Here is a 15,092-nt window from a genome sequence, read left to right as displayed (position 1 = left end):
CTGCACGTTTACCTAATGTATATATTATATATAATCCCCCCCTCTGCTTTTGCACAAGTCGAGGAGCGTGTTAGGTTACATTTCACTGTGTGTTTTACTTGTATAACTATGCATGGGACGAATAAAGAACCTTGAACCTTGATAAGTCAGGCACTACATGAAAGGAGGAGCTGGGGTGGAGATGAGCTGCAAAGTGTCTTGCAGATGTGCAGCCACTGTAGGAGCTGAGCATGACTTTATTTACTGTGTATGGATGCTCAGCCTCTTTGAGAAAGTGTCTTTTCTGCTTTATGTGTTAAAGCTGTAGTGGCTAGGAGCCAAACACAGGCGCACACAATGTGGCGAAGGTGTGCTTATGTTTCTCATCTCCAGAATTTAAACCGTTTTTGTTGCCACCACCTGCCAAGCTCCCACAAACCCTCTAGGGTCATTTCACAACACCACAACTCCAAATCAATTCAGTTTTATTTCTGTCTTGTCAATTCACAACAACAGTCATCCCAAAGTGCTTTAGATTGTAAGATAAAGATCCGGATTCAGATTAAAAAAATAACCAAAAAAAAAACAACTGACAACACACATTCAGAGTTAATACTTTATTTCTTTACAAAACTGGCATTGTAAACATCTAACTGATATGCAAAACATGTTCATAGACAAAAAGCATAAAACTTTCAGGCCCTGAGTGAACTCATTCAAGATGGATACATGTGCCAGGACAAGCCTGAGCTCAGAACTCACATAACACTAAACCTGATAAAATCCTTTCGTGTCCAGTCCCACTGGTTTCTGTGATCTTACAGACGAGGCTTGATCTGCAGTTTTTTCTCTGTGGAAGAAAAAAAAACACCCTGAAGATTAGGAGGAAAAAAAAAAAGAGTATTTGCAAAAATTAAATGACAAAAAGGTCCAGTTAGAAAATGACAAATTGTGTGTTTGCTCATGTGCAACTGACTCTGTTGAATCCTGCTCAAACATTGAGTGATGACATCTCAGTTGATGAGCAAATGAGGAAGAAGATAGAAACAGTACAACAGCGATGAATGAAGGTAGGTGGGAATGTGTGTGTGTGTGTGTGTGTGTGTAGCCTGGCAGTGATACATTGCATCTGAGCTAATTTATGCAAAGTGAAGAGGAACTTGTTTGGCTCAGTTCCACCTTTAATGAGGCTCTGGGCGGTGCAGTGTGTTAGTGAGAGACCAGTGTGTCATTAGTATTACTTAAGAGCACAAACCAACTGGACAGAGGGGGTGGACGGATGAGCCAGTGATGGTCTGTGTGTGTGTGTTTTCCTGGCACCCACAGGACAAAGCTCTAGTCTAAAATGTTCTTCATAGCGCAAAACAAAACAACACCTTTGATTTCTAGTTTCCAGGTGTTTCTGAGTCGCTTCAATCTACAATTCTACATGTTTCTTACAATGTGAGGGAACTCTGCAAGGAGAAACTTCCAGCTGATAACACTTCTTTCCATACTCACCGAAGTCCTTCGAAAATCATGTCTTGACAGCCATCTTAAAACATCTTACACCACCATTTTCATTCACCTAAACTAACTTTATTGTAACTAATCACCGAGAAATATAAACCGCTTGTATATGAAGGCAGTAATCAAAAAGTTTTCAAAAGTCCCTTTAAAAACAAAACCTTTACATAACTTATAATCTTCAGTTCAAAGTCAACTGCCTGAGAACTTTGTCGTTGTGACTTTACTTATTTTGAGATCTTAAAATTGCAGCCGTGCTGAAACCTGTCAGTGTCTACTGCAAGATTATTATTAAAAAATATTTGGACTGGGACTGTGTATTACTGGATACGGTGAGAGGTCAAGATGACCCAGGTCAGTCAAAGGTGCTGCTTGATTCCAAGTAAGATGAGGCTGGGGCCTTTCTGTGTGGCAACTGTACGTTATTTGAGGGGCTGTCACAGGGCAAGACGAAGGGTACACCTTGGACAGGTAATTCACACTCAAATCTGGGGTGAAATTAGAACTGCCAGGTAACCTAAGATGCATGTCCGTGGACTGTGGGAGAAAGAGTACACAGACATGTTAGTGTACTCTGACTTTGTTAGTCCAAGGTATACACCCTGCATCTTGCACTATGACAACCCCCTCCCCTCTGTAATCCTATATTATTAAAAAAAAATGGATGGATGGTTATGAGAAACAGACTCTCTCAGGTGAAAAACACCAGGTTTATGAATATGCAGCAGGAATAGGAACAAGCTGCTGTGAAAGTTACTGACATAAGTTGACATGTCATTAGAATCCCAAAAAGCAGGATTCTTCTCCTTTTATTGGCCCTTTAGTCAATGAAATGATGAACAGCTAATCAAAACTGGCAGCAAGAGCAGTCTGAGACGGCGTACCTGTGCCAAGGCTGAAAATGGTCTCCACATTATGCAGGAACTGGGTTGCTTGATTATATTTGATAAAAGGAGTATGCAGTACCTTTCTTAGGCTTTCTTGAATGACTTACTGATGGAAACATCATTTTGTCATCATACATTCAAAAAGTAAGAGTTAAAAAAATCAAGACATACATTTCTAAACATACTGGACTAAGTAAAGTCTTCATGTGGCACACAGACTTTACATATTTTTTCCACAGTGTGCTTAGCTAACTTTTTAGCAGTTTTCTCGCACCGTGAAAGTGACAAAAAAGTTTTTCATGCCTTCAGTGAGAATAGCTGAGTTAGAATTGCAGTGAGTGATATTAAGATTATATACAGTAGAAAAATGGTGGTTTTCTACTGTTTAGTAGAAAACTGCCTTATTGATATTAAGAGTCGTGACTGGTTCTGTATGACTTGAACTACTCTTTAGCATAATGACTTTATCAAGGAGAAAATGTCATTTTTAAATGGATACTTAGAGCAAGGAGACTATCCAACTGTCCAATTCTAATTTCAGTCATTTTTGCCGTCACTCTTAATTATCCATTGCCTTTTACTTGTTTAAATCATCAGACAAAATTAGTGAAATCATAACACAAACTGTGTGAAAAGATAGATTTGTGGAATGTGTGGTCAAACAGGTTGAACACAGATGTTAGATGCAAACAAATGCTGCACTGGAAGTGACAACCAGTTGGTGAGTATGTGTATGTTTAGCAGGCAGGGGCAGGTGGATGGGTGAAGCCTGGTGAAAGCAAGGGAGGGGGATGGGATGGCCTCTGTCCTAATCCACTATCTTTCAAGTCTGTCAACAGAGAGCTCAGCTGTGCCATCCAGCCATAAACTGAAATATTATTACCTCTGTCCTCTGAGCATTATTACTCCTCCACTGAGCGTCACCAGACACACTCTAAAGCTCACCTCCTGATCATTATTATCTGTCTACAGCTCAGACAGACCACCACTCCCCAGTCCCACGAATTAAGCAATGATGTATTCATGACAAAAAAGAACCTCCTACAAAGCATCTGTGGACAATACACCTCTGTGTCAGCACTTTTACACCAAATGAATCGCAGTTAGTCCTCTTAAGGAATATTCTATGACAGCTTACCTTTTGCCATGACTGCTAATTTAAACATTCTACCACATTTGGAGATATGAAGTAACAATGACTCTCAGAATCTATGGTTGTAAAAAAATCTACCAGATTATCTACAAGTGGAAAAACGTTGATCCCCACAACATTGAATGAAACATTATTGTGTGCACATCACTGTAGCAGAACATGACTGGACAACTATTAATAAAAGACAATTCAGGACACCAGTGTGTAGAAGCTTTGAGTTCAGATAGTTCATAAAGATGGGATCAGAAGTATTTGGACGATGGCACATTTTGCAGTTTTGCCTCTGTACACCACCTTGCTTTTCAAACGATATGTGATTGAACTTTGTTTGCCTGCGGGACTCCAGAAGCAACTAATAGGTACTGGTAGGATAAGGGGGCCGCTGCTCTGGAAGTACCTTAAGCAAAAACTTCAATGGAACAAGGCTTTCGATTGACCTCAAAGTGATTCTGGCAAACTGTCAGACGAGTCAGGAGTGAAAAGCAGCACTCTAATCACACTGTATACAGTGGAGTTGGGATGCTGCTGACTTCAACTGAAGGTATATGAGATTCGCCCTCAATTCCCTAAGACTCTGGATGTTGTGAGGCTGTCTTGTATGACATGTCTCTGCAATGTTGCATACAAATCTAGGGAGGTGCCTCTAGATTAGCAGATTTGAATGATGGCTTCCCTGTTCAACAGGACAGTCCATCCTTTAGTTGAACCTCAGATTTAGGAGGAACAATAAGGGGTTTTTGGACATTGGACAAGCTCTTTATCCTTTTGAGGAGACTTTGCACAGTCTACATATATCTTACTGACTTGGACATCGCAGTATCCGGTGGAGGCACTTCGGCAGTATGGTGTATCTGGCTTGCTATAAAGCACCATTTGGCCCCTGTACAGCCACAGTGAGGCGGACTCCTTGCCAGTGGGTTTTGGACTCCATTAAGGCTGCCCCTTTTCATTGAATCTGTTCAGAATTTTTAACTGGCAGAATATCTAGGAATAGCAGGGCTCTAGAGTGCGACCAATTTGATCGCAAATTCAACCAAATTTTTCAGTTGTGCGACTAACAAAAATTCTAGGTTGCACCGGTGCAACCAACAGCTGTTCGAGTCTCCGTGTGGTCAACAACATACACACATTATGCCTCTATCGTGGTCTAAACCAATCAGAGATAGTCAGCGGCGGGACCTCTCTGATTGGCCGTGGTCCAGATATTTCTGTAGTCCTTTGTGTGTACGTTCAAAAGTGCAGGTGGATAGAGGGAGGTGAGTAGCTTGAATAAAGCGATATCAATTCATTAAATCCTGAATCGACTTTTATTAATGTATTTTGCCAGAAACGCTCACAAAACTATTTCAACAACCACCAAATAGCAAATGAGAACAGGTAAGCAGATTCTGCACAAAGACGTAAACACAGAGCGCGGACCCGACGCATCAGAATCAGCTTTCTCTTTCTCGGTTTTCTCACCCGATGGCACGTACGTGTACACACCCTTGGGGCTGGAAGCCGACAGCTCACTGATTCTGATGTGTCGGCGTGTCCGCGCTTTGCGTTTACATCTTTTTTGCGCTAGATTCTGAGCTGCAGGTTTTGTCTCTCTCCAACCAAAATTCACTGAACCAGCAGCAAAAGAAGATCCGAACTGTGCTTCACATTTGATAAATGTCGTCATTAATTCCCTCTGACTTCTGCTGTTTTGCTTCCACCATGAAGCAAAACAGCATTATTCATTCGCTTATTACACACCAGTCTACCGTTGTTTACAGCGCTGTCGGCCGCCGTCTATATATATATTTTTAGAACTCAAATAACCTCGTGCAAGAGAGCCTAATTTCTGCTGTTCAATACTGAAGAAATGTATACTTTTTAAAATTATGTAAAATTGCAGAATATTTTTAAGGTTATCTGCTATAAAAAGCCAGGCCAGGAAAATCTGATTCATGTTTTTCTGTTTTATCCTCAGTTACTTTGACACAAAGGCATCTGCTGTGATGCTCACACCTCTGATGAAGTCTCACAGTGTCAGTACTGATAGATGATCAGAAATATAATACTTATGACTGTCTGAGGCAAAATTGAATCGAATCACCAAACAGGTCGTAACAGGAGGCTGATGTGATGATTAAGTTTAACATTGCCTACAATATCGTCAAAGAATGCCAAAACACTTTAAGCACAAGCACTTTTTCAGTAACTTATCTTTCTTGTAGAACTGTGCTCCAAATAAAGAACTTTGTGTTGGCAAGATTGTTAGTTAATCCTTTACAAATCAATATTGTCTGTATGGACAGCAGTTTCCCCCCTTAAAAAGTGCACATGTAAAACTGTGGTGTTAAGTGATGCGGGTTAAAAATTTGGATGCGCCTAACTTTTGTACTGGTGCGCCAGTGCAAACGTGGCAAAAGGTTAGTCTAGAGCCCTGCATAGGCAGGTGGTAGACTTTATCTCTGATGGCCTTTGCTTTTTATAGTTGATATGGTTCTTTGTAACCCAAATAATTTTCTTAGGGATTAATAAAATATGCTGATTCTGATTAGCTTCATGAGGTGGTGACCTCCAGCTTGCACTGCAGCAGTTTAATGCTAAGTGAGGGGAAAGACAATAAGCACCTCCATAAATTCCAGATATTTAATCTGCTCAGTTTGCCACGAGATAATGACAGAATAGGACTCCATGAAACTGTTTGTCCATCAGTTATTCAGTTACAATTGAACCTCTGGAACTAGGGACTGCAATTCAACTGCATCTTAATTATTTGACGAAAAACAATCAAGGTGGTATACAGAGACAAAATTCCAAAAACTGCGTCCAACTGTCTAAAAAAAAAAAAAGACTTAAGTGCTTACTGAGACCTATGCACCTTTACTCATTAATTTATAGTGCAAAATCTTTGCTACTGTATAAAAAGCAAATAAGCAAAAATAATGCAGCAATGACTGCATTATTAGAGCCAGAAGGTTATTCTTGTCCCTTCTGGCTTCTCAATAATCATCAGTCAGACTGTATGTGTTTCTCTACTAAACCTCTTAATGTTTGAATTCAGGTGTTCATTGAATTGAGTCCCATTGCCACAGGTGTATAAAATCAAGCACCTAGCCACGCAGTCTGCCCTTACAAACATTTGTGAAAGAACAGGTTGTTCTGATACTGTAATAGGATGCCACCATTGCAACAAGTCAGGTCATGACATGTCTTCTCTCCAAGATATCTCACGATCAGCTGTAAGCAGTTTAATTGTGAAGTGTTAATGAACCACAGGAAGTCTAACACTACGTAAAGTTACAGAGCGGGGTTTCAGAGTGCTGAGTTGTAAAAGTCACTGACTCTCTGCTGATTTAATAACTACAAACGACAAAAACTGAACTGAGGGATTCGTGACATCTGTTTCTTTGGCTGAGCAGCTCCTGTAGTTGTAATATGAAGGTGACCTGGTATTTTTTGTCCATACAGTGCACTATGTTAACTTATGTGACCATTGCTCTCTGGGTTTTGTTGTTGATGCTTATACCTTTGACTTGCACTGCATCAGTAGGAAGCGTGTCTGGTGCATCTGCCTCCTCTGGAGAGCTGGAGAGGGAGATAAATGAGGGCAGCACCAACGAACCTGTGGAGGGCATCCCCAGTGATGCTTGAGAATCCTGTGGCATCACAACAGACAGATGGGGTCTGACAGAAGGGGGGAAAAAAGCCAACAAAACAAAACATAACATAATTAGTCACATGACCAAAGTTTTACAAGTCATGATAAAGATCGATTTAAATTTTAGACCTCTTCAGAGGATCCTTGGTGCGTGCTTTCTTAGCTGGAGGGGTCACACTGTTGCTGGCGCGGCGTTTGACTCGTTGGCGGTGCTGCAACTTACAGCGTGAGCCATGTGGGCAGGAGCCCGTCTTAGAGAAGTCTGGACACACTAGAGTGTGTTTCTTCTTACACTGGTGATAATAAAACACACACACAATCAGGTTTGTAGTTTCACTGCAGACATGAAGAAAGTGACAACTTGTGTCATCACAAATATGGTCAATATGAGTGGATTAATGTCTAACATCTATAAAACATGTGACCTAGTGTACCTTTATTTGTTTAAGTCTGTCTGTCCACATAAGAGACATGTTAAATATTCATATTACGCTGACTACTGTCATGCTTGTCACTACAGTCATCAATCTTGAGATTGTACTGCATAATGCAACCACTTATTTAAGGGGGTGTTTTTGTTTTGAGTTTGTCTGGGATGGGCCACACGTTCTAACTCCTCAGGTTCAAGTCTCTTAGAGAAACACTCTACACCCAAAACATCTCAAATCCAGGAACCACACACACCACGCAGTCCTCCCAGAGATCTGCTCCTATGTTACTGGTGCCAGAAACCACAGGACCCCTCAAAGATTTCAGGGGTCAATGCCCAACAAGTCAGTTTGCAGCATGCGAGGGACTTGCACAATTTCAGGCAGGTGGCATAAATAAAGGGGCAGACTGGTATAGTTTAAGTATCAAAGACTTTCACTTATTGGAGGATGGTAATGAATTTCTGACCATAGTTTATTTTTCTTCCTGATGTGATACAAAATTTTACTAATCTAGAACATTATGAAACTCGGTTTTGGCAGCTTGGAATATTAAACAACACTGTTCTGTATGTGTAGTGGTATTGAAGTTACTATCAGCACCAGTATAAAAACACAGTAAGAGATGACACTTTATTTGAGATGTAATTAAAGACTGCTTCATGAAGACCTGCACAGCATTTTAGTCATTTTAATGGCTCAATCTTAAGATCTGAAAGGAAACCGTAAAAGACAGAAATCCATTTCTGAGTAGTCAGCTGATTTCACATATACTGAACAGGCCTATGACAGGATTTTAAGTGGTAAAAGTGAGGCCCACCTCCTGATTAGGTGCTTTATATGACCCTCCTTTGTAAGTTACCTCTTTTAAAGAGACTATGTCTGTGCCACCCGTCTCTTTTTACATGCAAGCTGAGAAAGTGGGTCATTCTGGGGAGTAGTGTGCAAGAGAGAGCGATGCATGTTTGCAAGTGAGTGTGTATGACAGTGTAATACGGGTGTAAATTGGTAGCTTCATTCTCCACGAGATCCGATCCCTCCCACCTGTCAGAAAAGCTAATTATATTCACTCTGGGGTACAGGCTGCAGGGAGCGCGCGCATGTGTGTTTGTGCGCATCTGTGGAGGGATGACGAGTGCAGGACTGGGAAGCACACCAGAAATAGCGTGTACCAAGGGTTGGTGTGTCTGTGTGTGTGTAGGGGTGAGGGATCTCAGGATCGATTTTCCAAGAACACTGTGGACTCTTGGTCAACTCTCTCTGGAGCCCAGTGGCCCTGACTTGCTGCCATCAGAGCTCCTCTCACCATCCTCACACTGATGTTCCTGCACCCCTTGGTGCCAGGACGGCCCAGGATCAGCTTGCTGTCAAATGTTTCCCTGGATCAACTTATAGGGCTGCGGTTTTGTCACACTTCTCTAAACTAATCAGGTCCTCTACTGGGGCCCATAATGACGATTCCCATTTGGTGCATGACGCCACCATGAAACCTAACAGGTCTCCTGTTATGATGTACCACAAGGCATCATTTTAATAGATTCAGCTCATTTTTACTGGTACTGAAACAATTCTGCAATCATAAAGAGATTCAAGTTATACTACTATAAAATACAAATCACTAGATTTTCAGACTTTGACAGATTTTGTTTTGCATTTTCACTTGACGTACATTACCAAAATGGACAGAAACACTGGCAAGTCTTCACAAGCCTTGCAAAACCACAAACTTCTCTTACACTTCCACAGCTTTGTTTGTAGCGATGCTGTGCATTAAGCTGAGCATGCACCGAGCAGGTAAACTGCCTGACTAATCACAGACTTGCTTTAATGCTCTCCAAATTTAACAAGTCTCTGCTTTATAAAAACTTAAAGCAGATGGTAGCTGCAAAAAGCACATTGTTATGCACTTTTTTAAGCATACTATTTGTGTTTTTAAAAGACTTTATTAGTCCCAAAACAAATATAATTGTCACTATTTGGCAAACAGTTGGTTTATAAGAGACAAAAGTTACCTAACACAAATAAAGGTCATGTTTTCAGTTCAACATTGATATTGGATGACTCTTGTGACATCAAATTTGAGCAAATATTTTTCAGAAAGTTTGGTAGCGGATAAAGTGCTCAGTGCTGTTCTAACACTATTTAAAATGTAAATAAAAACAAAATGAAATGATTTGCATTTACAGAAAGAACAAATCTAATGTCTAATGTCAAAACTATAAATTGTATTTAAAAAAAAAAAAAAAAATCAATGCGCTCCATTTGTTTTAGATGCCAAAAAGAGGTTTGAAAAAAAAGTTGAAACATGGACATATTTACTACTGCGCTGCATCTCCTCTTTTAAAGACTACAGTGTCTCAACATTTCAGAGCTTGCTTCATGATGTTTTTAATTTGGCAAGTTACTAAATGTTTTCAAGGCACTAATCTGAATTACATTTGATATTTTCCTTTTAATAATTACACAGGGTGGCACAGCGGCTAGCACTGTTGCCTTACAATCAAAGGGTCCTGGGCAGGACAAGGGTCTCCCTGTGCCAGCGTGGATTCTCTCCAAGTACTCCGGTTTCCTCCAATAGTCTGAAGACATGCATGTTAGGTTGAATGGTGATTCTAAATTGGCTCTAGGTGTGAGTGTGAATGCTTGTCTGTCTCAATACTCTAGGCCTGCCACAGACTAGTGACCTCTCAAGGATGTACCCTGCTTCTTGCCCTGTAACAGCTGGGATGGCTCCAGCACCACTGCGACTGCAGTGAATAAGAGGGAGAAAATAGACGGATGGACAGAAAATAATTATACAATAACCAGTTGTGCAAAGGGATAACTGGTTTTCTTTAGTTTTCCCTTTGCTCGCATGTTTTTTTTAAAAATGTGTTGCTGGTCTCATATTTGAAATATATTATTTTTTCAAAAATAATTCAATTTTTTATCAAATTGATGTATTGTTTTTTTCATCAGTTAGAATGAAAAACAGGACTTTAATGATTTTTGGATTATAGCATTGTGTTGTGTTTTACATTTTACATTGCCTTCTAACTTTCTTTCATATTGCTTATATAAAACAATTTGGAAGAAAGCTAGGATCAGTCCTGACAACTGACAGACAGCTATGCAGAGACGGGAAACTCTGCACACTCTGCACATCTAAATACACAATGTATGTAATAAAAGGATCATGTCTCTGTCACATACATCAACTTCTCCCAGCATGTGCTCGCAACCCTATTATCAAAGTTCTTAAAACTGCCACGTATCTATCAATTAAGAAAGAGGACAGAGTCCTCAGGACTAGGCTGTGTTAAAACTGAAGAGTTAAAACAGGGAGGTAGTTGTATTGAAACAAAGTGTCAGAGAAATGGACTGTAAAAGCTCACTCGTCTTTCCTGAAGCTCCATACATCCTCATTTTCATAAAAAGACAGAAAGAGCGAGAAAGAAAGAGAGAGAGAGAGTAAGAGACGAAATGGGAGAAAAGAGCTAAAGTGGACAGAACATCTTTATCCCACACCAAGTTAACAATTTTCCACTTGATTTAAGGAATGCTGGGATGTCTCTGGGGCCTATTAGAGAGCTCTCTGCTGGGCCAAAACCAGGAAGAGTCAGCACATTTACCAAGAGACTGAAAGAAGGCGCAAAAGAAGCAAGAAAGAGAAGAAGGGAGGGAGGGTGGGAGATGGAAAAGACAGTAAAATGAAAAAAGAGGATATCATATGCATTTACAACTTGGGCATTAAGCCAACAATCGTTGAGAGCAACTTACAGTGAATGGAAGAGAACAATAATTGAGCACAGGTTGACATATTACTAAGATTACAAACTGAAAAAGGGAGAAAAAGGAGGAATTTACCATGTCGCTACACTTCAGGCTGTGATCAGATCGACATTACTATCCTCCTCATTTATTTCAATAATGCAGTGCGAGTGCCGATGCAGAATTCTTAGGTTTACGAACGAGCAAAGCGCTCCTGTTGCATCGAATTTTAGCAAAAAAAAGGGAACCTGGCTTCACTTGTTGGGCACAATTCTAAGATCTTTTTGCCTGTGATTAGTTTATCGTTTATGTACAGCAAACATTCTTGATGCTCACTAATTTACAAAATGATCATTTAGATAGGAGGAAATAAAAGCTGCTCCGACATCTTTAGGAATATCTGGTCACTTGGTGTCAGGATTTGGCAAGGATGTGAAATTCAAGCGAGTCCTCCAAGACCAGAACTTATCTCCGTATAAAATATATAAACAGCACAACTGCATCAAGACAAACCTTTGAGTTTTTACTAACGAAAAACAAAAATCAGGATATCACAGTACAAGAAAAAATGGGTTGTTAAAGTTTGGAGCGTGGCCCAACTTCAAAGACCAACACAACATCGCCACTAGAAGCCCAAGACAGACAACGCACAGTGAGAGAGGCTGTGCTCTCTAAAGCAGCTGCATAGGGCCCAAATACACACACTAAACCAACTTTCTCTCAGGCCGTGCATCAAGGAGCTCAAACCGAAGTGTTGACCCTGGATATACCTCTACACAGCAAAATCTCCAGTGTTAAATTAACACTAGAGAGTGTCTATATGGGTCCACTCCTCTGAGTGTTAAATACAACACTGTTGAGTGTTAAATTAACACTGTTGACAGTGTTATATGTTTAAAAGTAACCTAGTCAGTTTTGAAGATTAACAATGGCTAACCCTGAGCAGTGCTGATTTTCTAACACTGGAATATTTCTAACATTTTGAGTTATTGAGTTATTAAGATGGACTCAGTCAGGTTCTGTGTAGCAGATTAGTAACAAACCATATGAAGTCTTGCAGCAAACTACAAAAGAAAACTGAACCTCGAGCAGTTTTTGAGCAAAGTCTGTTTTCCAGTAGCCAAATAATGTTAGAGATTAGTATTTTCACTGGGCTCTGTCCTGGCCCATACCCAGGTGTGCTGACACACAGCAAACTTCAAGATGTTTTATCATTGAACAGAGGAACTCTGTATCAACAATCTCACCCTGAATGATGAATTCAGAGAGGACAGACAGAACATGATCCTGACTGGTAACCAAAGTCAAATCAGTTATGTTCGTTCATCTTTATGGGCTTGTTCCCTTAACTTTTTCATCATTTTCTACATTTTATATCTACTTTTTCTCTGTTTTCCTCTTTATTTCCTATATTTATTTTTATTTTCACTTGAACAGACAAGGAAAGACTGAAGGTGAGAGCAAACCAATAGCGTATATACAGTTTTTCCCCCGCTGGTGGGAAGAAGGTGCATATAAAAAGGCTCAATTCGCTTTCGTTATCATGAGGCCAAACAGCAGCTCAGACAGCTCTCTGCTGAACACTGGCTCAGATGCTGTTTCAACCACCTGAAGCAGAGAAGAGCCTATGAAAGCCAACTATTTAGCCAATCTTCCAAAAACTATGGATGACTGGCCACGGCCAACAATCACAGGTGACTGTGAGTTTCATGTGTTAAGAAACCTGGAAGAAGATAGACCTCATGAAGGAGCTACAGCCAACTAAAAATTAAATTCGGGGAGTAAGATGCAGTGGAGAAATTTAGGAAAGCAGAGAAAGAGCTGCAAAGGGGGTGCACATGAGACAACACTGGGATGATACAGGATGGTAGTGGGTCTACGAGGAGAAGGATGAGGAAGGGGGAGGAGGATGGAGGACAGGAGCAGACTTAACCCCTGAGATGCTGAAGTGTCTGCCTGCCTGGCCCATAGTGCCATCCTCAGCAGTTTTCCCATCTATAATTACTGCCTGCTATCCATCATAGAGCCGCCAGAGCATCGCAGCGCACCGCTCTATAAACACACACACGCACTCAGGCACAAACACACACAGGGGAAAATCACAGACCTAAGCACTTCAGCTAATAGAATAAATATTAATATCCCTTTTGTTTTCTATATCCTCATTTCCCCATGCAATATTTAAATGAGGTCTGACAGTGTGAAAAAGCATCTGTTTCACACTCAAAAATAAGCACAACGAAGAGAAGGGAGCCAGAGATGGATGCAAAAACACAAGGGTGGGGTGGGAGGTGGTGGGGTGGGGGCAGGAGTGGAGGGTGTGTTTGAGGTTGACACGCAGGCAGCAAGTGCGTGTGGTGACTTAAGGATCGTGAGTTCAGTGGAAGTGGTTTTCTTACCCATCAGACCCTCAATGTGTCACTCAGACACTACAGTTATGCCATTATGGACCACCACCCCCTGCAGCTGTTCCTGCCTGTGTGTCAGTGTGTACATGTGCGTTTCTGTGTGTGTGTTCGGGGGTGGGGGTGGAACCACTTGTTTACCTAAGCCTTAAGTTCAGGGAAACTTTATACATGTTATATAATCCGTATGCTCAAATTGAGGAGCACAGCTTAAAGAAAGAACTCTGAAATCAGATCACAGCGTCAGTGCAGGACTGAAACCAAATTTAGAGCCAAACTCACAGGTTTAACCGTGATCCACGTTAAACCTGTGAGTTTCAACTGATCATTGCACGTGTCTCTAATCTCACCTGCACTGATAACCGGCCAAAAGGTGTCCCTACAACATCCAGCTCAACCAATGAAGAGAGAGAAAGTACAAAAGTGACAGGAAATAATCCCCAAGCACCGGACATTCATGGATGTTGTTTTCCTAGCTAAATCTGGTCAGGCAGTCATGGCTTTAAAACAGACGTCACCTTCACATCTAAATTTGAGAAGTTAACTCAGCATGAATCCATGCTTACTCACTGAGCAAATTCTATCAGTGTAGTCTGAATGCAAAAAGCAGAATGATGGCAGTAACGCCAAATCCAGACTCAATTCTGATTACTTAATTCAAAAATTAGCTTAAACAGAAAAGAGAAACAGCCAAGTTCACCATGAAGAGAGTGACACATTAACAAAAAACATCAGAGATCCCAAAAGCATACATGGTGGCTGGAGTGAGGAGTTTTTAAACACTCATTTTCACTCCGAAAGAAGCTTTTTGTCTATTTTGACTTCTGTCATTTCGACTGCAGGGACTAATGAACAGCACAAGTGCAAATTATGTTGTTTTACACATTTGTGATGCTGCTCCATGTGCAGTGTGCAGCAGAGACCTACACCATGTGGACATGGGTTTAAAAAGCTCTGTGTAAAATCTATAGATTACCAACACACCATCATGATAGAACCTGCTGCGATCATAAACAAACTGTGGCATAGAGTCTGTAAAATCTAATGCCCTTTAACAAATTAAAAATGTTTTTGTGCATTTGTTTGAGTTTTTACCTTCTCTCCCTCAGGACAGTAACCTTTTACAAAGTCTTGGCACACTTCAGCTTTGCGGGACACGTAGACATGACTGTAGGGACAGTCACTGTTGTTACAGATGCCCTTCAGGAAGTAGGAACACACCGGCATCTGGGAAGAGACAGACATGTGCGTGTATACCATGTGAACCTGACAAATGTTCACAGTGCTTAGTACATACAAGCAGAAAGTAAAGTGTGGAGGATGGTTTATGAATTAGAGAACCCAATGACA

At 40.8% G+C, this 15,092-nt stretch overlaps 1 protein-coding gene across 1 annotated transcript in view; it reads right to left on the bottom strand.

The window, feature by feature from the left end:
* Nucleotides 1-581: 581 nt before the first annotated feature.
* Nucleotides 582-15,092, bottom strand: part of zc3h3 (zinc finger CCCH-type containing 3) — a 75,975-nt gene continuing 61,464 nt past the window's right edge. Inside the window, exons 9-12 of the mRNA XM_026147021.1 lie at nucleotides 14,838-14,969; nucleotides 7,289-7,452; nucleotides 7,028-7,185; nucleotides 582-829 (exon numbers count right to left, since the gene is read on the bottom strand). Coding sequence (XP_026002806.1) covers nucleotides 798-829; nucleotides 7,028-7,185; nucleotides 7,289-7,452; nucleotides 14,838-14,969 — 486 coding nt within the window. The 3' untranslated portion in view covers nucleotides 582-797. The remainder of the gene's footprint in view (nucleotides 830-7,027; nucleotides 7,186-7,288; nucleotides 7,453-14,837; nucleotides 14,970-15,092) is intronic.

Source organism: Astatotilapia calliptera, chromosome 17 (genome assembly GCF_900246225.1).
Source record: "Astatotilapia calliptera chromosome 17, fAstCal1.2, whole genome shotgun sequence".
Classification (NCBI taxonomy): domain Eukaryota; kingdom Metazoa; phylum Chordata; class Actinopteri; order Cichliformes; family Cichlidae; genus Astatotilapia; species Astatotilapia calliptera.
The sequence above is the reverse complement of the archived record's forward strand: the minus strand, read 5'-3'. Positions and strand labels throughout refer to the sequence as shown.